This window comes from Pipra filicauda, unplaced genomic scaffold (assembly GCF_003945595.2).
Source record: "Pipra filicauda isolate LSUMZ 115617 unplaced genomic scaffold, ASM394559v2 scaffold42_size3861933_pilon, whole genome shotgun sequence".
Taxonomy (NCBI): domain Eukaryota; kingdom Metazoa; phylum Chordata; class Aves; order Passeriformes; family Pipridae; genus Pipra; species Pipra filicauda.
Window position 1 is genome coordinate 988,265 of NW_024104565.1, and position 26,031 is coordinate 1,014,295.

The 26,031-nt window shown below is 35.3% G+C and overlaps 1 protein-coding gene across 1 annotated transcript in view; it reads right to left on the minus strand.

Annotated features, from left to right (window-relative positions):
- ESR1 (estrogen receptor 1) overlaps positions 1–26,031 on the minus strand; it is a 178,744-nt gene that overhangs the window by 49,131 nt on the left and 103,582 nt on the right. The window contains 2 exon segments of the mRNA XM_039385734.1: positions 2,269–2,604; positions 17,991–18,107. Coding sequence (XP_039241668.1) covers positions 2,269–2,604; positions 17,991–18,107 — 453 coding nt within the window.

Genomic DNA, 26,031 nt, shown 5'->3' on the forward strand with positions numbered 1-26,031 from the left:
TCTAAAATTTAATATCAGTAACACAGTACACTCAACTTTTTCTAAGGACCAGATGAGAGATTAAAATATATATATATATTTAAGCACCTAGATCCAAATTTCCTGCTCTGAGGAGCCCCAAATTTGGAGGTAAGTAAACAACTGGCCCTGATTTCTTTTAAATCAACATTCTAAAACACTTTAATTTCTGCTTTTGTTCATGCATACCGTTCTCCAGGCCACAACACCAAGAATCAGCTAGGTCTCCAGCACTTTCAGAATCCCCAAATTCTTTATTCTTTCTCTCCTGCTCTAGGACTTTCCTTTGGTATAACTAATAGATCTGTGCCTAATAGATCAAACTATCACCGGAAAGGTATTTTGGGGTTTTATTTTTTACCAAAGTTCAGCAGTTTTATATCAAACCTCCCCTGTTAGAATACTTATTAATGCATATACGTAGAGTCATTGGGCTTGGTTTCTCCTTATGAGCTATTTTGACAATTAACAGGCAACTTAAATGTAAAATGCATTAGATATAAACAAATAGCTGATAACCTTATACATTTGATTTTCTGATGTCAGAGGCTTGCTTACCAGTCAGTTTTTTGATCATCACCAGTTGTAACTGTCTTGTGACAAGCAGTTTCAGAGAGAACTCTGAATAAAAGCCAGATCTGAATTCTCTGACAGTGTTACTTTGTGTCTAAACACATTTCTGTTAATTCCACTATCAAAATCAAAAGTCATGGAAGTCAAATATTTCCAGTTGGAAGACATCATGAATTTAGAATGTGATATATTCATGTTGAATGTAAACTAATTTATTTTAACAGACTTAGACTAATTATATCTCTAAAAATCAGTAGAAAAGTAATTTCAATTTACCAGTTTTGGTAGTGAATATCTTTAACACTATGGACACAAGTTCTTTTTTAAAAAGCATTTTTGTAAAGGCATGATCCAAAACAGACCTCAGTTAACAGTGGAATCTGCCTTTGACTTGAACAGACTGAAGATCTGGCTTAACCACTGTGACTTTGTCAAGAATAAAATTCTCAGGTGATTTCTTATAAGATACAATGAAAAATGAAACGCTCACGAGTTCTCACTGATCATAGCTGGAGCCCACAAAGTGACATGTGAAAAGTGGTTAAAATGGAACACTTGAGGACTGCAAAAGGCAAGGTTATTAATTTACCAGAAACAGTCTTGCCAAAATTAAATAAAGGAAAACGGAAAAATGGCATAACCTGGGTGTAATTCTGTTGAGGTAATGCACTATGTGAGTGAGAGCTGTGGTAGTCTTCTCTAGCATCCCTTCATAAAGCAGCTACATAATTTTAATTAAGTAAGTGACTATAGCAAAAACTTAAGAGATCAGAATCCCAGTGAATTATGAAGTATAAATTACCATGTATGCCAGTCTTTTTACCAAGATAAAGGTACAACACATGCAGTAAATTTCTAATAAACCTTTAAATCTTATCTAACGGAAAGTAGTCATGTAAACTGAAATTTTAAAAGGCGATGAACTTAAAATAGAAAACTACTCCCTCATTTCATTTGAGCCACATGAATGAATACGTAACATACGTTCAACCAAAAATGTTACATATTTCCCACAATTTTGTAATTCCTTTTGAGAAAAGAGGGAACCATGATGCACCAAAATGATAAAAGATAAAAACATTTCTTTCTAGTAGGAAAAATATTTATTACAAAAATTGCTATTCTGGATCTGTTTTTCAGATGCAAAATTAATGAAAGGTCTGTAATTTATAGTCAAAAATATAAAATGGGAATGAAATAATTAATATTAATCCTTATGGGCTTATTAGTGATGCTGAATTTATATCTTACATTACAGATATAAGAGTAACCCCTTTTTTTCCAGAAGGGATCAAAATAGTTAACATAATTTTATAAGATCAAATTGACTAGATTTGACAAGTAATTTGACTAATAATCTCTTTCTACCTTTAATTTTGCTGAGTGTTATCTGAAAAAAAAAAGTATTTTCAAAGAATGGCCCAACATTATACAGTGTGGGGAAATACCTTTTCTTGAATCAATCTTTCTTCAAAAGTCATTTACATTCCACTATAGTATTTTATCAACCAATATAACATAAAATTCTTTTAATATTGTAAACTTTGTTAATGTATTTAAACTTAAATGAACAATTTTCATTAAATAATAGGTAGTGGGAAAATCAGTATGCCTTTTTTCTTTTGGTTTGTCATCTAGAGGCTTTTATAGTCCACTGGGGCTTTTGTTTTTCCTTACCTGGAACTCTTTTTGCCCAGTTGATCATGTGCACTAATTCTCTGTCTGCAAGGTTGGTCAACAGGGTCATCATAGAGGCTTCATTGAATGGTCTATTTGGGTCATATTCAGAATAAACTAGTGGTGGCTCAGCTTCCAGCAAGGCACTGACCATCTGTTCTGCCGTCAGGGATAGGGCCGGACTGTTCTTCTTGTTATGTTTAACCACCAGTGGACTCGCCCAAAGGGTGGGAGCTCGCAGCTCTGTTGAAGAAGTCTCCCCATTTCTGGAATCCTGCTCCTCTCTTTGACGTTTTTGCTTCATCACTCGTCCACCTCTGCGGTCTTTCCGGATTCCTAGAGATACACAAGAATATAATGAACCTCTTTCCTTGAACTTATATATGATGTACACTTGGCTTTAGTCAGCAGCAGCTGCTGTTAGACCCAGGCAGCACTGATTCTTGCTTTATTTTCTGAAGACTTCCTCCTATATATGGAATCTTACATCAGTGGGTGGAGAGAAAAACTACTTTTAAAAGTATAGTGTCAGGAACTCCTTCCTAAAATTCAGATCAGTTGGACTTACACAGAACTCTGGACTAGTGACACTGTATACAGTTGCCTTATTCCAAGAAAGGAAGTCAGTAACTGGGAATAAACAAATATTTTTTTACAACTCAAAACTTCAAAGTATGTCCCAACCCCTAGCAGACAATTACTCTATAAATGATCAATGATAAATTACTGCTGTTGGTGGACCAAATGGATCACAGAAGTAGCTCTCAGAAACTAAGGTCACTATTTTAATCAAACATCATCCTATTACTGAGTCTGTGATCTTCATGATTATATAAAAATAATCAAAAAAGTTCCCATTATAAGATGAGCTTATACAGCAATAAATAATGTCATATAACCAGATAAACAGAAATAAGAGAAGGAGAGATAACTGCAACCTCAGAATCTAATGTGGGAGGACCTACTATCAAAGGCTGAAAGAACCACAACAGAAACTTTGTCATTACTGTACATTTCTGAAATGTGCTTTGCACTGTATGACCCTGAACCTTAGGATATTATCAAGTCAGCCATACCAGTTTCAAAAACATCAGACCTTACAGTAGAACAAAATCTCCCTTTGTGGAAAGGTTACAAGAAAAATATAATGATAAAGCCCACGTGCACTCCAACCATAAAGGGAAGATTAAGTCTGCCTCCAAGTGGAGGAGTTACAGGCATTTTAAGACTAAGTCAAAAACTTAAATCCATCATCAGGTAGAGGCAAAGGAGGACAACCAAGTAATAAGGAAAGCACACAAGGAATTGAGCTATGAGGAGAAGGCAGCTTATGATGGGGCTTATTCTGGAGTTCTCATGCAATATGAAAAGGCAGCACTAGTCCCAGTTTGAAAAGCAAGATAAGTATCTACAGAGAAGAGAGACGCTAAGCAATCAAGAAATAGAGAAAACATTTAAAACAAAAACAAAACCAAACCAACAAAACAAAAAAAACCAACTTCAAGAACTGCTGACATTTGCAAGCCTTCAGTTCAGGTCTTTCTGATGGTTGGGGAGAGGGAAATACAACCTTAGCTCAGCTCTTTTCACATCACAAAAATTTAAACCTTTAGAATCCCAGTCTTTGGTAGCGACATAGCAGCATTTTCATCTCACATACAACATGCCTTCATATAAGTGTTGGATCATATCAGCAGGTGTCCTTTCCCAATCTCAAAGAAACAGGGAGAATCTTTAGATCTGTGTTCCTCTCTCTTCAACTATGGTGAGATTTTCACTGAATTAGTACTTGAAGGTTAAGCTTTGATGTCTAAGTCATTCAAAATCTAGTAGGTTTCATGATTCTATTCTATTAATCTATTCAGATAAAGCAAGTTCAATAAATCTTTCATTACCCCTATTATTTAAGCTCTCTACATTTTCCCATTCACTAAACTACTTGTAAGCCAAAACTCTCAAGAACACTGCTGTTGCTATTTTTCATTCAGCAATACCAATTTTTCCTATCACTAAACAGTTTTTACTAAGGAGAGGAAGGGGAGATTATTGTTATTAAGAAAAAATGCAAGATTTATTTTGGCAAAAAGCCACGCTACAGATATTCTCATTGGTAGCTTACTTCCTCACAAAATTCGACAGTACGCATGCTCTATCTGTAACAGATATTTTTGTAGTATGCTTTTATAAATATAATGGTTTTGTATTAAAATTGCCCTGTGAAACATGAAGACATAATCATGTGAACAAAACTACATGATTCATAGAAACTAAAGCTTTCTCACACTCCAAATTTTACTACTGCTCATCTAGCAATTTTCTTTCAAAGAGGAAGTATCCTTGGGGTCTGTGCCGTTCAATATACTCATAAATATGAAGATGGACAGACATAATACAGAAACTAGAACTTGGGGTTAGAATAATATTATAAAAACATCAGATAAGTTAGTTTAGAAAGTAAATAGAAGGTTAGAAATTACTGGGAGGGAGTACAGAGCAGCTTCATAAATTACAGATTTTATTAACTCATGAGGCACACTACGATGAACACTACATGCAGTTCTGCTCTTTCCAAATTAAAAAGAGACATAAAATAAATGAAAAAGGGATAAGAGAAAGACAAATAAGATTATTTGAAGTGTGAAACAACTTTGGCGTGAGAAATAGCTAAATTGAATATTTCTGCTTGGTCTGCAAGCGAGACTACAAAATTAGCAGTAGCAAGAAGACAAATAAGGTAGAAAACATTAATGTTTCTCTTCTAATACAAGATGGTATCAAATGAAAATAACCTGTGCAAGGTCAGCACAGACAAGAAGAGATTCTCTTTGTCACCATGCACAAAAAATTAAACTGAAAGTGTGAGTAAATTAGAAGGTAATATATTTAGAAATCTGTTGGCCAAATTTGATGGAGAACAGAATCCATTAAGGGTTAATATGTATAAATAGGGCATTTTCGGTGTAAGGTAGGCACAGGATGCCATGGCATAGATTACTGGAAGATCAGAGGGTTTTTGGTTTTGCTTTTTACTTAGTCCAGGCCTGCCTTGTTAAGTAGAAAAAGGATGCAACCAGGATTTTACATAACAAAGGGAAAGTGACAAAAGAAAGTGCATTTAGCTGTTTACAAATCAACCAGATGCTAAATAAGAACAATAGTTTTATTTTTAATTCATCTGAAAGCTTACGACTGGCTTTCCTTCACCTTAGAAAAAAAAGTGGTGCATTGAGCAAAGTTGAACATAACAAGTTTGGAGGAGATGTCCTCCACAAATTTAGTTTTTGCATTTTTATTTTGGGATTTTAAAAAAATCAACAAACCAATTGGATTTTGTAGAGACTGAATCTAAAAAAAGGCAGTAAGAGTATGCATTCCATCTGCATCACATTACCAGCTTTTATGATCACAGACAGAAAGGTCTCTGAATCTGTATAATGACAAATGCAAGTGCTTCCAAATCTCCTTCAACTTAATCAAATTTTAACTCTGTTAAATAGACAGAATAGTGGTGCACAGTCACTAACTTCAAAAAAGACAACTCTATCAGGCTACAATTTCATTACAAAAGTGCAAAAGTGCAGCAATACTGTAAGAGTTTTTAAATATCTGAATGCATTAATTTTCATTCGACAGTTCAGCCAATAAAGGGACCTGAATTGCCAAACGTTATGAAAAACAATATTCTACCAAAAATTGAAGTCCTATGCATCTTGCAAAAGCTCTAAAACAATTTCCACTTGAGTTTTAAAGCTACAAGACCCTAGATTTTCAAAGGCAGTTTTATAAAGCTTCCTATGTAAATTCAGTCAGATTTTTAGATATGAAGACAGGTTTCAAAACCGCTAAGTAATTACGTAATCAAATCAGTAGAACCTGATCAGCAATAAAATTGCATATGGACAATAAAATTGCATATGCCATTCCCATGGCAGGAGAGTTGGAACTAGATGATCTTTAAAGTCTCTTCCAACCCAAGATTCTGTAATTCTATGCCTGTGGAGGCAATGTTAACCGACAAAATACCTCACTACTGTTTTCCCACATCATTAAAATAAAACAAAAAATAAATTCCAGATTGTTATAACAAAAAAACCTAAATTAAGAATTCATTGGATGAACATTGAATCTCAGCCGTCCAATAGCCATTTTTTGCTCCAACCTACTCCTAATAACAAAGATTCACCTTTATATCTTCAGTATTATATAAAAGATTCAAGAATACTTAGAGGAAATAGAGGAGGAGACCAAATAAATTAAAATTGGCTCTGTGTGAACCATAAAATAATGATTTTAGATTTGAAGATGTATATATAATCTCAAATTCTGTTCCAGTTAAATATATTCCCTATGAGCTGCTTTATATAATATTCTTCAATATCTTTATTATCAGAAATTTGGTAGGAATATTTGTCAAGTAAAGAATGGTTATGGGTTGGAATAAATGGGAATAGATTTGAGAAGACCCAATAAACTTTACTTGGCATCAAGACTGAGACAAAATGATTGTTTGACAAAATTGAAACAGTCAAGATATTTTTATGTTCTTCCTATTGTTCACTATTCTGGAAATCCTAAACAGAATTGCTATTGCTTTTTGTCTTCATTGCAACACTCACCTGCTATGCAAAATACCTATCGTGCTATTTTCATTAACATGGTACAAAAAATGCAAAAGACCTTCATCTTCTCTTTCCCCATACTCACAGCATTCACTCTGCCTGTTCACACAAAGGATGGGTATTAATGTGGAAACTGCCTGTCATCATAAAGCCTATTCAGTTGCAATCTATTTATTAACCCATCTCTCATGCTCCACTTTGGTTTTGCTGAAGTTCTAGACAGTTTTCCAATAGCTGCAAGCAAAAACCAAAATAAAGTTATTTTCTACAAATAGCAACTGTCTCTGAAGATTAAAACTCTCAGGTGCATTGCATGTTAAACCTTGTCTTGTTTAGCTCCAAATGCAGGGGAAAAAAAACAAAACCCAAAAACATTCCCCAGTATTTTTTTAATGAAACCTTCCCAAAAGTCAGTAGAGGTCTAGGATTATTACTACATGTATCAGCGGTCATCAGTCATTGAGAAAGCTCCAGGGACTTTACATACAGAGCCCAGACTCACAGACACAATCTCTCCTTGATCTGGGATCTTTTGCATCACCTCAGAACAGATGAGATGTCAGCCCTAAGCAATGTCCACAACCTAAAAAACTCTGGACTTTTTTTAAATTTCTGGTTTAAACACATTTCTGTGGTTCAGCTTGCAAACAACTTGCAAAATATACTAGTGTGACTACACATATTTCACAGTGGCAACAGAAACAAAATTTTGCAGTTTTCTGGAGGGCAGAGGATATTTATGATCATACCATAAAGTGGTTCAATATAGATGACACTAATAAGTTCTGTATTTTCTGACATTTGAGAACTTAATTTGCAGCTTTCATCAACCACCAATATACTTTACTTCTATGCATCGTGAATGTGCATATCATTCAGAAAAATTGATTTTTCCATCAATTCAATTGTAGCTCTTGCTGTGTGACACGCACAAATTACCTATAGTTTGGGTGAGGACATAACTCTTTCATTGTATAGAAAAATTTAAGTAGGCAGAATGCAACTACACAAATTGTGAGAACATTATTGGCAAGAACATTATCTTTTGTCTTACAATAATTGATAATGATGTTGCAGCTGCGTTATTTTTCTCTGAATATCCCATTCAGTAAAACTGGCTTAGTCTAATGTTATCTTAGAAGAACAGTACAGCTACAGGAAAGTATGATAATTTACAATCATCACCTTCTTTTAAGAAATCTAGAAGTTCATTATCATCATGTAGCTGGACCATAAAAATATATTCACTTCTGGAACACTTTCCTTTTTTAACTCTGTAGAAAAGCACAACAATCTCTCCAAGATGGGTAAAGGAAACACATGCTGTACAACTAGAAGTGGTGGCATATTTGACTTCAGAATTTCAGGTCCACGCAGTGGGATGAGACAGTGTTTTATCTTAGAAACTGCTCTATAATGTCTATTGGAAAGAGGAGGTTTTACTTCATATTTTATAAACAAATAATTTTATTTGTTATTACATATGCTTTCTATGTGTATAATTAAGATTTTGTTTCCTCCTGAGGGAATATTTGGAAAAGAAAGATAACTGGTGAGAGCTCTCACTCTGCCTCAGGAGCTTTTATTTGCAGGAGAATGGGGGAAAAGAAGAAAAACTTTTCTTCACTACTCTTTGTTATTTCTTACTCTTCCTTCCTCTGAGCTTTCAAGGAACTGCTTTGCTATTTCTCCTTCTAGCCCTGGAAGATCAGGCTGTAGCACCTAAGAATCACAGTTAAAGCAGAACAGATAGAAAGAAAAACTGAAACAGCTAGAAAGAGAATTGATGGAGATCTGAAGGAGGAAAGACAACTGAACTTGATAGACATTTCAGATGGCATTTAAGCTAATGGAAGCAAAGCAGATTTGGAAACTTGACAAGTCAAAACATAAAGGCAAGCTAAATGTCAGAACTGGAGAACTGAAGTTCAGATTCTAGACACCAAACATATAAGCAATAGTTCATTCATACCAGAACTGTTTCATGTCTTAATGGAACTATTGTGCAAAACAATAACTTATAACCCAGGGAAGACACTCCAAATTAAAAACTGTTTGCTCTGAACTTAGTTTTTAGCTTTCAAGATTTTCTTCCTTATTTGTGGCTTCCTGGTAATACCAACATTTCCTTTTACTGCTTCCTTTCCATTTCAGCAACACAGTTATTGCAATTCCAAAGAGGAACAGCTTCAGAACAGGACTGGTGAAACACTACAGTAAAGGACAACCCTATGCATAGGAAAAGACTGCAACCCCTAGATTACACAGAATTACAAAAATAAGACATATGGCTCATAAATAAATCGAAGGAGAAAAGTCAGAGTGTGGATAGCAAGTGTGAGGATGGCATGGGAACCTGCTGAAACTCCCCTCAGCAATCAACAGTTTGTGGCCACACTCTGAGGGGAGGAAAAAGTGATGGCAGGAAGGAAAAGTAATTATTTTTGGGGCGGGGGTGTGTTTTTGTTTTGGTTTTGTTTTTTGTTTTTTTTCTAAGAGGACAACAAAAAGATAGATCTATGATTGGTTTTGGAAACAGTGATGGGTAAATGGTTTACCAGCTAACTTCCCAGTCTGGAACAACCTTTGAACCTGAGACTCCACAGTTCTGCTCCTTGTCAGAAGATCCCAGATAAGAGACGTTTGACACTTCTATATACATGCACAGCCTTGCAATAGTAATAGCCTATAATTTTGTTTGTTTGTCAAAGGTTTCCAGATGTGCTTGGAATCACCTTCTCTTCTAAATGAAATTGTTGCTCTTCAAGACCAACCTATCTCATCAGAATTCCACTGAAAATCACCAGAGAGAAGAAATCTCTAGTGTTTTGCTTGACATTTAGCTTGACAATGAAAGACTAAATGTATATGATAAGTAAAAGATATTATAAATAAGAAGGTACCCTTCAGAGAGGGAGAGAGTCATTTGCCCAGTTCATGATCAGAGTATTAAGAGAGAAAGCACAGAACAGGCCATGGTAGAAATGCCATGTGAATCCTTTAGACAAGTGTTCACAAAGGAAGAAACCAGATTTTTCTATGCCAGAAACCTACCTTTCTGAAACTGAAGTTAGGGTTGAAGAGGCCAGAAAACCAAAAGCCTCTCTTCAAATGTCCTAATATGGGAAGGATTTACTAAAATGTTGGAGAAGATCTCTGGGGCTCAGTCCAACTCACTTTGGTGTCATTGCTGCCACTGCCAATAGTAAGGGACTCCAAAAGGAAAACAGTGTGAACAAGCCAACAGTTCCCTTACAGGCACAAACCTGAGTGCCTAAGCACAACTGGCTTTGGAGTCCAAAGGGTGGGTGCAAGCTCCTAATGACCTCTTATGGTAATTTCACTTTACAGATAGGTCTCATTAGGTACATCTCTGCTGAATTCAATAGCTTTATAATGCTTCATTGGGAATAAAACAAAATCCTACTATTTCCTCTGAAACATAAGGTCATTGTAGCTGTTGTACATAAGTAGAAGTCAATAATATAATTACATTTTTGATAGATTAATAACACATTGCTGAAGCTATGATTGCAATGTAGGTTCAAATACTGTAATGTATCTCAGCCTGATGGTCCTTCCAAGGTGATTTTGAGACCTTTGAGATTTTGAGAACTTTTCTCCTTGATTGTCTCTATATAAATACTTTATTTGGTTACAGAAAAGTAACACCACTTTCCAAATTCAGGCCTAATAAATACTTCTTTTGAATATGATTCAGACAATCACCCCTTTATTTTATATCCATTTGTCTTTTAGAAAATCAACCAGAAATGTAAATTGAGCTGAAAACCCAGGTGGGTTGACAATTACTTCAAATGAGAAACATTGACTGAAATTTCTAAAACATTAATCAGAATTTAATGTCTAACCTCAAACAGGTCTGCCTCAAGTGACAGTGTTTAATAGCCTGGCTTCTGACGAGGATATCTAGACACTCAATACTATAAATATATAATAGATTTGTGTTCAGTCTGTGTACCTGGATTTTGCAATCTTTTCTACCTGAGTGAATGACTGACGTATGTCTATTTATGTGAGTGTTTTTTTCAAAAAATATCTCTCATCCTTTTCCTAACTGGGGCTCTTTTCTCCTCTATAATCAGGACTACCTCTTATTAGAGATAGAGTGGCCACAGTAGGGGCTTGGATTCAGATATTCTGATTCAATTTCTGGCTCTGCCACCACTTTTCTCAGTGGTCAAGTCACACTACATATCACAGTGCCCCAGAACTCCTATCAACTAAAATGCAGATCATAAAACTGATCTTCCATGTTAAGTTTTTAAAGACCTGGTGACAAAAAAAATTGCTGTGAACAAGCAGGCAAATGTCACTTGAGGTCTCTAATGACTATTCATAACCCATATTTTGAAAACCAATGATCTACTAAACAAACATGAAGGTGCAAAACATGATTCATCCTAATCTGTATTTTGGCATTCAATATTTGGCAGTCACAGTGCATGTTTTAAAGAGCACCTAAGGACATGCAGAAGTGAAGCAAGAAGTTTAATTAACCCATCATTCAAATCAGTGCTGAAACTCCTGCACAAATCATAGTAAGTTTTGGTTACAGTCAGTATGGTAACAGTCCCATTTCTAGGCAATATTTACAAAGAGGCCATAAATAGTTCAGGGATCAAAATAAAGCCCTTTCAGGAACATTCTTTACCTATACCTCAGCCATGATTTGGGAAAGCCAGTAGTTTTAGGAGTATCATTCCATTGGTATAAATCTCAAAGACAGCAAGAAATTTTAGAAATTAATTAAATTAATTGGGTATTGAAGGTACTTGACCTGATATACAGGACTGAGTGCTAGAACCGAACTGTAAATGCCTAGCCAAGAGAAGCAACAGAACCATAGAATTACAGAATGGTACAATGGTTTGGGTTGGAGGGGACCTTAAAGATTATCTAGTTCCAACACCCCTGCCATGGGCAGAGACACCTTCTACTAGACCACGTTATTCAAAACTCCATCCAACCCAGCCTGGAACACTTCCAGGGATGGAGCAACTTCTCTGAGCAACCTCCCTCACAGTAAAGAAGCTCTTCCTACTATCGAACCTAAATCTACCTTCTTTCAGTTTGAAGCGATTCCACCTTATCCTATCACTAAATGCCCTTGTAAAAAGTCCCTCTCCAGCTCTCTTGTAGCTCTAGTACTCTAGGAATTACTCAAGCTCAGTAAGAAGACACCAGCTGTTCAGACCTACATAGGCTTGCTCAAAACGAGTGAATGCACAGTGACACCCTGAGGTACCTGTAGTATGAAGAAATGGCAGACAGAGCTGGAGATACACCAAAGACCCTAGATTTAATTTAAAATTAATTAGCAATTTATATGGAGACTGCTTCATTGCTATACCTACTCCCAAAAAATATCACGAATAAAATAACTTATAAGTAGGAATTTTTAAGAATGAAAAGGCCAAAAAGAAAATGTAAACAAGTATACAGATATAATTAGCTTTACAATCTCAATAGTGTTCAATAGTAAAACATTAGAAATTCTGCAATATCGTTCTTATTTTTTATATATCTAATTATAGCATATAAATAAGCATAAGACAGTTTGTCTGATTTCCACTTCCCATTTTGGGACTGTAAAGGTCTTAAACAACCATGTATAAATTCAGTGTTGAATCTCCTTTGAATAGGTGGCCTAAAAAAAGACCTCCTGGAGTTCCTTCTAGCACAGATGGTTCTGTGAAGTGGAATAGGAACAAAAAGTATTTTTGGCTAAGGTGTTCACAACAGTGGTCTCTCCCTTTTGGGGGGCAAAACAGTGGAACACTATATTTTGGGGCAATTCAATGTCACATAAAGGGGGGAAAAAGTTCCAGCAAAAAATCTGGTTTCAATTCCATCTTTTTTTCTGCTGTAAACTGCTGTAAACTCACAAAACTGTGCTTCAAATGTTGCTAGAACACATGTTTTCAGCCCATCAATTACAGCTTTTAAAAGTACATTTCCTCTTATGTTTATCAGGCCCCACCTACACAGTTATTTGGCTGAGTACAGAAGAGTATGTCTAATAGATATCATAAAGTTTCTCCTCAAAAAACCCAGAATTGTTTCACATCCACAATCCATTTTCATTCATTCACTAATTTCTCTGTATAATATAATATTTAATTGAAGATAATTACATGGAAAACTAGAAGGCCTTGAGCTCTTCCAGTGGTTGCACCAGACATCAATTTACCTCTACTTTTGAAAATTATTTTAACAACTCTCTAGCCTTTTTGCATGAATAAATATAGCATTCAGCAAGGAAGCATAGCTCTCTCCATTTAAAGACAAAAATTAGCAAGGTCCTTCTCTGAGAGGATGGAAAAATTGCCAAATGTTTTTCTCTTTTCCCTGTAAAAATTTATCTTAAACTTCAGCAAGACTGTCACACTGAACCAGATTGAATTCCATGTGATTGCACTGGAGAATGTAAGAGAAAAGCCTAAAGACCCCAGTGTCTAGGACTTAATGAAAGTTTCTACAGTCACCTGGCATGTGGTTACAGCACCCTGTTACAGCAAACACAGACTTTTATTCCCTGAGCTGTACCACAGTGATCTCTGAAATATTCTCAGACACTTTGTGAGAGCAACACTGAAGGACGTAGGCTTCAAGTGCACTGCAATTCTGGACTTTCATTATCACAAGAATCAACCCTCAGAATCTTCTCTCTACAACATGAAATTTCAGGTTGTCCAAAGACAGTACATACCCCTGGTTGCATATGTAATGGCCATCTTGATCTAGCACATGAGCACTCAAATCCTTGATGGCCACATTTCACATGACTTCAGATTAGGAAGCTATCAGTATTCGATAACTGAAAGAATTACACAGTTTTTGGGATGGTTAAACATAGACTATCTTGCAAATAACTGATTTTTCATTAAGGATCTAGCATTTAACATTCTGGTACACTTTTTCCATAGCCACTAATCCCACTAATACTGTGTTGTTCAGATCACACAGAATATTCAATGATTAATCTGACTTGTCACACATTGAAAGGAGGGGACGAATGTATCATGCTAATAACTAGAAACCCCCATTCAGGTACCACACTATAAAAGCACTTAATTAATAAATAGCAATAAAAATAAGGTACTTCTGGTTTCATAAAATTAGGTTCTTTGGAGCCAAGTGATCAGAAAGTCATTAAACCAATGAAGAAATGGAAAACTAGGTCCATATCGGAACAGAGATCACCTGCAGCATACATATGTTTGGAGCTTCAGGGTTGCAACTGTTGTAACAACTCCATTTGGACGATGGGAGTCCCCCCATCATGTGAAATAGCAAGTTGGAATATAGTTTTCCAAACCAGAAGAGAAAAAGCTTCAAGAAGGCATCAGTAGGTCATAATAAAAACAAGGCTACTCTTTCCTGCTACCTAACAGAAGAGGGACATGACAAGGACCTTTGTTCTATGTGTCCACTTTATCCTCACTTACAAACAGGGGAGCACACACTAAATAATAATATATAATTTTAAGGTCTTCTGGGCTTATTCGGAGAGTGAAGCATTTGGATAAAATATAACAGCTATAAATTATGCCTCGGATGCTGACTGCATCAGCAGAGATTCTGGCAGCCTAACTGTCTCTTGAAGAAGCACAGTTACAAACTTGTAAATGTAAGAGGAGAGAAAGAAAATAACTCTTCGGTACTGAAAGAAGTTTTTAAAAGATGTAAGAACAGTGGAACAAAAAAAACCAAATCAATAAAATTTCCACAGAAACTCATAAATAAATGTTCCTACCATACAGCTCAAGAGCCACCTGAAGCCTGTATCTTTTCTAAATGAAGCCCCAAAAATACATTTCAGTTGTGTCCACTCTACTAAAAATTATAACTTTTCTATGCTATTTTGTAACCTTCTATGAGAAAAGCATCAGCAACCATAGTCCATATCCTATGTTTAGAGTTATCAGAGACATTAAATCAAGATTTTGTCTGCCTTCCCCCACATTTACTGAAACTCAATAATTAATATGAGTTATTACTCAGAAGTTAAATGACAGATAAAAATCACAGGTTAGCAACTTTGACAATGTGTTAAGAAACCTCAGCTAACTTAGTGCAGAAGTAAAACTGAGATTATATTTAGAGAAAATAAATATTACAGCTGTTTTCCACTATATCTAGAAGGCATATCATCATAATCAAATTGTGGAGATAGACATAGAAGTGAGATAAGATACAACTGAATATTCAAATGTGTGACAGAATTAACGCTTAAGAAAAAGGCAAATCCTTCAATATGGACAAGAAGAGATTATTTAAATTAAGATTCAATCACAAGAACTATGAATTATTAGAGAACATTGTGAACCTTGAGTTAACCAGAGCTACACGATATGTGTGTTGAAGAAAAGTGTTATTATAAGATACCTATTAAAACACAAAAGCTTAAGAGATCTCCTCAGAGAAAACAACAACAACAAAAGAAATTTAAGGGTTATCACTTTAAAGTTAACCAGACAGCATAACAAGCCAGAGAGAGTTAAAGAAGTGTTTGGATCATGCGCTCCGGCACCCAGTGTGACTCTTGGGGATGGTCCTGTGCAGGGCTAAAGGTTGGACTTGATGATCCTTGTGGGTCCCTTCCAACTCAGTATATTCTGAGATTCTGCAATCTTCATCTAAGAGAAATGTGACAATTATAAAGGTCTACCTTTAGAAGAAAAGTTTTTCTTTCCATCACATCTATTCAGACAATAGGGGATCAGTAATGACTCCAGAAGGATCTTGAATACTTTATTTCATCTACTTTGACTTTCCCCTCTTTGAATACTTCATCTGCAGGCATGCCAGATTTATTACGTGCAACTGAGGAATCTCAAGATTTTTTTCCAAGACTCCATAAAATAAATATTTTTAAATTCTCGTCTATAAACCAATGATGACTTCAGTGCATTATCCTATAGGAGCGGACACAACTTATGCTGATCCTGATCTTCTTGTGTTTAAATTGTGAGTTGAGTTCCTTAAAAAAAAAAACAAAAAACAATCCACAACCAAAAAGCCCACAACAGCCAGTTGTTGCAGTGACCATAGAAATCTTACAGCAATGTAAAAGGAAAGAAAGAAATCCAGAGGACTTTTCTCAAGTGACGGCCACTGTATGAAATAAAAATTCCAGAACATCTATATTTCAAAGAAATTTGGACAGAATTACAGTCTTTTTTTTGGACTACTTTAATGTAAATAATAATAGTTGAAGATTCTTCACAATTTTTATATGAGTAAAACAATTACATGTGGAACAGTCAAAAACCTATTACAACGTGCATCTTAGAGAAGAGATATGAAAAACTGGTACAGTGGATCACTAATTAAATACATGTAAGCATAATTGGATGTAAATGTGCCAAGTGAAAAATGTAATATCATCAACATAAATCATAATTATATATCCTAACTATAATCTGCCATATGTACAAAGGTCAAAGCCAAAGGTGCATGGCAAATTTATGTATGGGATTTTCTGATTTTAGTTTGCCTTATCTGAAACTCTACCTTCTCCAGATCATAGCTGTGATACTAATTACATATATTTTACTTTAAAGAGTTCTGGTCGTATATACCAGGATGTTAAGACAGAAAAAGAAAAATGTCTGGACCAATACACTAAATCTCATGAAAAAAATCAACTACTGTCGTGTTAGAATTAAAAAGAGATTTTACACGCTCTTCCTGCTTGCTCCCAAAACTGAGATTAACAAAATCAGTCTCAGTCGTTTACTAATCTTTGAGTTAGAAAAATGCAGATGCAACCTCGAAATGCATCAACAACTCACCAGTTATCCTTTACTTTTTCCCCTTTGCTTTTTCTCCCAAGATTCCCAGACTTGACCTACCTTGACTGGACTTAGAAATAATCTTTTGTTGCGAAAAGGACAAACATGATGAGCTACTTCTCTCTCTTGCTCCAGATTTTTTGTGACATAAGTAAGCATTAGGTGTGCCAGAGAAAGGGAGAGCCAGTCTGTAATTTAGTTAGCTCTTTTCACACTAAAGTCATAGGATCTAATCCCTTCTCTTCTGAGCATTTTGCTAATTTTTTCCTATAGATATAAGTTTCAATACAGCTACTGATTACTCTTCATTAATAAAAGCAATCTGATATTTTTAGTAGGCTACAACAAGGTCTTCTTTTGCTTTCCAGTGACTATGAAATGTTATGATTACCTGTTCTTTAATGTTCTTAATTCCTAGGAGCATGGCATTTTCAAAAGGATTAAAAAGAGCAGACTTCTGTCTGCTTCTGACAAACATAAGGTACTATAACACAGAGGAGAAAGGAAGGTATCATGATCGATCCAAAACTATGTTACAAAAGAACTCTTCTATCTAGGAAGACAACATAGTGATTTTTCAGTATTGTCATGTATTTCTAATTTTGCATCCAAAAGTTAAACATACAGACATATGTTAAATGTGCAGAAATGAAGTAACTCAGTGGTATTCCACGTCAGCCTAAGCATTCAGTGCCTGATTCTTCTTCTCTGACATCATTATTACATAAGTGTGTTCCAAGAAAGTGGCATTTAACTCAGTTTTTATGAAACAATCCTTTAATATGGTTGGATTAAATTAACTCATATCTAAAATATGTGTACAGTACTGGAACTGAGGAATTTACTTTCCCTTCCAGTATTCACAGAACAAGTATTACACATTCGGAAGTTTATTTTAATGAATATGGACTAATTGGAGCCTACCAATGCTCTTCACACTGAACTACAAAATGCTGCAAAATCTTGTGTTAACTTATATTCATCAGAATCTGAAGTTTACCATGGGAGACCAAAAAAATAATGAGTTAAAAATAATAACAGAAGAATTCTAATTTCATTGAAGTCAATGTTCCTATTATTTCAGATGCAAATTTGGGCAAGATAACATGGTATTAGGTTGTTTTTAATTTTTTATTTAATCACTCTTTGATGTAATACACTTCAGCTCAATAAAATCAGTTACTTCCTCCTTTAGTTAAAAACCAGAACAACTGCCCAAAGAAGTCGAAAGACAGGAAGGCAGACAACAATGCTGCGGATTTGTTGATGGCTGTGTACATACCACCTTTCATCATTCCCACTTCATAGCATTTTCTCAGTCGACAAGCCTGGCAACTCTTTCTTCTGTTCTTGTCAATGGTGCACTGATTAGTAGCAGGACACATGTAGTCATTGTGCCCTGCAAAAACAGAGGGAAAGTAAGGACATGGTTATACCTAGACACAACAAAACAGACTGTAATAGTCCCTTGTTTTTCACTGAGTATTTAGTACATCATCTAACATCTTAGGAAGAAGGTAGGGTTACCATCATAACCTGTCATAAAAGCATTGATACAGATTGTGAACCAACATCTCTTCACCACACATTTATTCACAAGTTCTTTAAAAGTAAAAACACAAATTAAAACTTCTGTGGGCTAATTAAAATAATGAACAATTGAAGCAGTCATGAAAGAGGATAGATTAATATGAACAAGTGCCTTGAATTTCTTGCTTTTAGCCTAAGAAATACAATGCCATCTGGTTGTGTGTGCATGTTGATGTTTAACCAATAGACTGCACAAAATGAGGTTTATAAAATTTAAAAGGTCTATGCACATAAGATTTTATCTACCACAGTCTGGGGCACTTAAGGAACAAACAAAAACATAAAATAGAAGCAACAATTGTTAATTAATTAATTTTACCTCTTGGATAAATATCACTAATTCCAACTGCATGTCAGATATATGCAAAAACTTTTAGTCATGACAAGTTCTAAAATTACCGTATGCTGAAACCAAGTTTGTTACTGGTATCTTTTCCTTCAGAGCTCCTCTTCCTCATTTATTAGTCTCCACATCTCAATATTAGTAACAAGGATTTTTAGCATACCATAATTTGTTACTGCCAACAAGCCTCTATTCTAATTTGCTCTTAAAAATGTGTGCTTAAATCTGCTACAAAATTATTTTCCAACCATAGACAAAGTTTAGCAAGGACGAAAAAGACTTCAAAATTATCTCATCGGTGCTCTGTATTCATCTGAACACAGCTAAGGTACAGCACACAACAAGAGGAACAACAAAAAAATATTGCAGAACTGTTTGTTCTTTCTTTCAGGTCGAGGGATCAGCTTGAGGTAGAGTGGAGGTTTGACAGAGGCCTTGGTCTAATCAAATCATCTATCCTTCACTACAAATTAGAAAATAAAGTAAAAATTACTATCCGATTACACCAGGAACATCTGCTCTCTAATGCTGCATAACTGGGATCTCATAAAAATAAGTAGCCGAACTGTAAAATTATTAATAGGGGGCCAGCTGACTACACACTCACTCCAACAGACAGAATTATTATATTTTAGGTCTACTGGACAGAATAGTATAATTCTGGAAAAATATGTACCCACATGCTTCACTCCAGGACTGAGGTAAAAAGGCACAACTGAAACACCACCTCAATGCACCATGAAAGACCATTTTAATTTTCAGTTCCTCTGGTGGGATACAGACTATTCTATATCTGATTCAAAACTTCACATGTAAGGAAAATAAAATCAAGTCAGAAAGAAAACAGCCTCAACCATGTATGCATTATCTACAGGGAAAAGAAGTAGAAAAAGAAAGCCATGTTTTTAAGAAAATGCACTTTTACTGGGTCATACTAAACAGCAGCAAAAGATTGTAGCACCTGACCTCAATCGCCAGCCTTGTTTCACAAGCCGAGCTCAGAAATAGCATGAGATAAAGATGGAAAACTTTAATTATTCTTTTTAAAAGCAAAGAAAAACTTTGGCAGAGTAGCTAATCTTCTTCCTAGTGAAGTTAAAAGGTAAATTCACATGGTGAATGACTGCAGGCTTTGAAAACAGCAAATAATTTAGAACATCATTTAGGTCTCTCTAAAATAAGCAGATAAATGTTCCCACTTAGGTCAAAGATGAACACATGCTTAATGCCTTTGCTGGACTGGCTGATGCTCATAATGTTCAAATCTCCAAAGAAAAAAAAAGAAGCAACTATGCAAAAACCAAAAATCAAGTAGAATCAATATCAGCAGGACGGCCATCCTTTTTTGCTGTGCTTATGTAGGTGATAATCTTCTTTGCTCTGAATCTATATTTCCTTATGCAAACTTCGTTTGGAAATAGGCACCTGGTTTGCAGAATAGTACATAAAATCATCCTGTTTTTAATAGAGCTACAGTTCCTACATTCATATCATCATATTTTTCCATTTGAAGAGCTTTATCTTGAATTTACAATTTTAAGGCTATCATAATTAGTGTGTTTGCATATGCATGATTTGCTGTCTAGACAATCCACTGTTCTTTCAAAGTGCTTGACAGACTTCACAGAATAAAGACTGTAAAATTTGGTTGCAAAAAAAGGAATATATTAGGATATATTGGGTCATATTAATAGAACAAGAGCAACTAACACAGAATTATTTTTTTCTTAAATGTGTAAACATTTGCCATATTATATTCTAATAAATGTCAAGATTAGTTGGAGAGAATGGTAAGCTTAAGCAGTACAAAAGTTGTACAAAAAAATGAACTAAAGAAACCAATATGCTGGTGTGTCAGCTTTAGAATGCTTAATGACAACTTTACAAAGCCAATAAAGGAACATTTTTGTCACGTGAATTTTGTGTGACACCTAAACTGAGATGGTTGCATTGACTCATCCTGTATTTTGAAAAAGTCAGTAATAATTATTATCCTTTTACTAATATGCACTTTGCCTTTAATTATTCTTTTATTTTCAATCCTCAAGGCACACATATTTCTTAAACTATTCTTTATCTATCTGCATAAGGCTACCAGGTTAGCCATTACCTTTGGAAGCACCAGATCCTTCTGTGGTGCTATTCTGTGAAATTAGCAGCATTTTCATACATGTCAGCTAGGATGAAAGGAAGGCTAGAGTGTAGATTTTATCCACACCTTAAGGTGCCAAGCAAGTGACAAGTGGGAAGACTGCAGTTGAAAAAATAAACCTTGAAAAGAATAGCCTCACTAGTAAGTGGAAGGTTTACCTTAACAACAAAAAGAAAAAAAAAAAGAAAAAGAAAAAAAAAAGGCACCTGGACATTGCATATGTTAACCCAGTAAAAGCAAATGTCGAATGAATTAAAATAAAAATCTACACCAATTTTAAGTTAAAGTGCCCCAATAAAACTGCACTGATTAGTTTTAAAATCCCACTCTTTCCTAACAGATTTCAGAGCCGAACAGAAGGTTATGCCTAATTCCTTTATAAGCACAGACACTTAAATTCACAGCTTAATTACCCTCAGACAAGGTCTCTGGAGTTGGAACTTGGGTTCTCTTAGCAGCTACCCAGGACTGTCGAGGAGATTAATCTTCTTTCTGGTTTTAAACTAGCAACACATTAGTGCATGTGACAGTAAGGAAAAGCGCCTAGAAGACTGTAAAATATACTTCATTTGCATCCAGTGTGGAAGTCCTCCTTTTGCACATACCTCAGAAAGAAAGATTATGAGATATCCTGAGTTGGAAGGGACCCACAAGGATCATCAAGTCCAACTTCGGGCCCTGCCCAGGACCATCCCCAAGAATCACACCATGTGCCTGAGAGCGTTGACACACATTAATCACAGAACTACTGAAGAATGAGAAAGGAGGAAAGATTAAAATCTATATACTCTGTATTATGCCCTTCAACTATGTCATGTAGCTTCCACACTGTGTTTGCCTTCTAGTGTCTTCATGTATGCATAGCACTGCTCACATGTGCAGTTAATTCAAGCCAAAAGATTATGATACTGACCTTTCCTTAAACCTTTCCATATACTAACAGGAAAAATGAAGAAGGAAGGAGAACGGGCCTTGCATGAGGATACCAAACCTGCTGTCATCTGACCAGTATAATACTGCATGAACTTATATATTGAGAAAGGATGACCTATAAAAAGTCAATATTTAACTTTATAAATCTATAAATATAAAATTATATTTTCTACTCCAGCAGATAATTTTGAAGTTTATATTATTTGCCTTAGTCCTAAAATTTCAACTGGTGCTTCACTACTACTTCAGGATTATGATACCATGTGCAAAGTCTACTTCTACCACAATTCCACTCCAATGTTTCTAATTTTAGACAAGGTAACAAAATAGAAAGTATATTTTTTCTTCATGACAAATAAAAAAAGATGAAAATACAGATCCGATCTCTACAAAATCTGGCAAGGAGTGTAACATCAAGTTTCTATTTCCCTAGCTAATAAATCACAATTGTTTTAAATCCTTGGCACATGATTAAAACAACAGCTGTGTTAAAGGGAAAAGCTCCCACAATGTATTACTCACAACCATCTCAGTATGATCCCTCCAGAGACAAAAAGCATTTTCAGAGAGAGCTGTAGGCAAGTCATGGCCATCTTATTCCCATAGACTTTGAATGAATCTCTTGTATTTTTAGCTTCCCAGATAATTTGAGCTAAAATGGGAAGGGGTAGAATTCTACTACAGAAAACTCCCACAACTAATATAAAGAGGCCAAGAAGTTAAAGGTATCGCAAATTACTCCTGGGTACTTAAAATACAACCCTTATCAACAAGAAAATTAATATAAGTGCATTTTTATAACAACAGTTATAACAACAGGTTTGGATCTTCAGCACCTGAATGGCTCCTGGTAAAATGTATTTTTCAAGGAGCTGTAATGTAGTTATCCTCAGAGTACCCTTGCAAAGAAATTGCAAGTATTTTTATTTTACTGGGGAGAAGAGGGCTGTGATAAAGGATTCTCACTGCACAGAGCATGCAGTGGACACAGGCATTTCTAAGCACAGTGACTTCTCTGCATTGAAGTCTGTGTAACTGAAACTTCAGTACAGTCAATAATTGTTAAATTATTATACTACTCGTTGACATCAGTATTTTGACTAGAAAAAGACCGTTTTCTGCTTATGTACTGCTTTCTCATGTAAAGTAAAACTAGTTATTCTCTTCTTTAATTTACTGATATATATCTGTGATCCTTGATTTTGCTTGCTCATACCATAATACCATCCATGCTCTACAGAAGAGAAGGGTCAACTAACACATCTTAATCTCTTGTCCTGCGTATGTCTAGCCACATTTTAAAGTGGGGAATAGCTGTGTTATTTGTAACAAAGAAAGCCCAACTACTTCAACAATTTGTCGTTAAACTCATTAAATTCATTAAAATCAAATCTTTGAGAGAAATACATAATCTTATTCAAAAGATTCAGGCAATAAATTTAACTGCATCTGCTACTAAATTATACCAGCAGTTAATTGCCACTCAAGTTCTTTTACAGTAACTCCAAACTAGCACACATGCTTAAATAAAGCTTGTTAATAATCTCCTTTTGGAAATAAATTATGTCATGCACTTCCAGTGCATTTATCATTTTAGTTACTTGACACAGTTTTCTCTAGCTTGATTTCCACTTTTCAAAAGTGACTGCAATGGACAACTCAACCTACAGAAAGTCTGAAAGCCTGTGGGAGTGGAACTTATGGAGTCATTTTAAATTAATAAACCCACCTCAGTTAAAGGAGGTTACAAAAACATATTTCCTGTCACAGTCTCTAAAATGAAGTGGAACAGTTAAGCACTTTCCTGCTGGACAAAAAATACATGTTCTATTGTAATTTTTAAATGTAAAGCTCTTTTTTTCTTCTGTGTGGATATTTTGAACTGATGACAGGCTCAGTCCTGAGCTAGGAATAATGTGAGTTTCCAAATGAAATATCCATTAAACACTTGCAACATGCAATACTGTTTAAGATATTTTTGTTCCTTGATATGGCACAACAGTCATATTCTAGAGGAAATAAAACTCCATTATAGACGATAATACAGGATACATTAAGTACAGCTTCTAAATGCTAAAAATTTTGTCTAGGAGGTGGGAAAAGCTTTGGACCTGGCAGTGCAAGAACCAGTGATCATTTATAAAATCAGATAACAATCAGTGAGAGTTCTCTACTCTCTGGTAATGTGTGTTGCCCAACTTCAGAAAGGTTTTCAACATTGCCTGGGGTGGCAATTCATATGTCAGTTAGGAAAATATAGTTTAGATGATTTCAGAAAATCAATCTCAGGGAAGAACTATCAGAGTTCACTGTTACAATGGAAGCTGATATTGAATGAGGCTCCATAGTGTCTGTCCCGAATCCAGTTCTATAAAGTGTTTTCCTTACTGATAGGTAGTGATCTGGAGTATTAATACTATTAAATGTTATTCATTTGTAAATGACATTTATATGTGTTAGAAGAACAGAGAAAAGACCAGACTACTCTGCTAGACAGAGAAATAAATTGCAGTAGACTACAGAATAAGAATTACAAATTATCTTGGCAAACTGTAGATAGCACATGGGAAAAAAACAGCATAAAAGTAATGACTGGTACAAACCTCTGCATTAAAATGGGAATAATCAGATTCACAAAACAAGATAGAAAATAAGTGGTTTCTTCTCCAGAAAAGTATGCTTGAGTTGATTCTGCATCACACCTTGATTATTGATTATGAAGAATGTGATGTTTTTGTAAATAAGGCAAACATTACAATGTGATGCACGTAGACAAATACCACCAGCTGGGCTTGTAAGGTAATCCTAGTGCTCTGTTCAGTACTTGTAAAACACCATATAGAAGGAAATCATATTTAAAAAAAAAAAAAAAAAGAAAACAGTACAAAGTGGAGAATCTCCAAAGCAGAGAAACTAGAAGATTAGAAGTTTAGGAAACTAAACCTATAAGAAAATGTTGAATAAATTCTGCTTCTTTGGGTGAGGCAAAACAGAATAGGGGTTCTTTTCAAGTGTGATAGCAATCTTCCATGCTTTAAAGGCTGTTGTAGAAGGAAAGAGAACATTTGTTTTCTGTGGTATGACTGACAGGAAAATAAGCGATGAGCTTAACCTGCAGGAAGGAAGATTCAACTTTCATAGTAGCCTTCAAAGATAAGGAGAAAAAAACATTGGATCAAGCTACAGGTTTTAAGAAGCAGTTCAATAAACATACAAAGGGATTGGCAGCAGTTGATCCTATCACAGAACAGAAAGATGGACTAGAGCTCAAGGTCCACTGCAACCCTATGACTCTCTTAGGCAATGAAAAATGAGGAAGTATCTTGGATACATCTTAAGTCACTACTTTATCCATTCTGAACACTGCACTTAAAACTCATTAGAAAATTACCACATCCAAAACTGTCTTACTAGGAAAAAAGAGGTATTGACTCTTACCTTTCAATAGCACCCTAATTTCTGAAACAAGATCATCATCAATTAGACTGCTGAAATTTAAAATGCAAATTAGGGGACAATGATCAGAGCACATCCCTTAACTCAAGGGACATTAGAGAAAAACTACTAAACCCATAAAAATAAATAAAAAGAAGTTCCAGAGAAATCTGGTTAATCGTGAGTGGCTAAACCCAGGTGAACTTTCCAAATACACATTTTCTAGCCTTCAAACTTCCAACAGTCTCCTGGCACTCCAACTGTAACCATGAGTTTTCCACCCTGAGACTAGAGAGCCGTCTGCAGCCCCCTCTTTGTTGGCTGCTAGTCTCACTTAGGTCCATATTCTGTAGTTTGGCTGACAACTCATAGTACCAATGTACAAGCAGTCTTAGTAGGGAGTTTCTGCCTTTTTGGCTGCAGGATCTGAGCTGTTATAAAACAGATCACAAAAATACCATCAAAATAAAAGACAATAATGGAAAATTAAAGGGAAGACCTCAGAAATCTCCCAAATTGACAATTGCTGCACTGCACCATTACCTAAACACTCCCTTATTAGGCATATTTTACCAGTAAAATTCTCACCAACTAAGATGAAAATATGTATATATTACCACCCCTCTTCACATTACATACTTTCAACAAAGTACAGCTCTATCACTGTGAAATTCAAACAACTGATAACACTTGAAGCTGACTGCCAAAACTCTCCTACTTGATGGTCAGAAGGCATAACTGGTAATTAAAATCCATGTTCAAGCCACACAAGTAAAATACTTCCAGTTTCAAGAATTCCTGCACTTTGAAGATCATTATATTTTGGTGATCAAGACATTAAAGGCAGGCCTCTGGAATCCCTCAGCATGG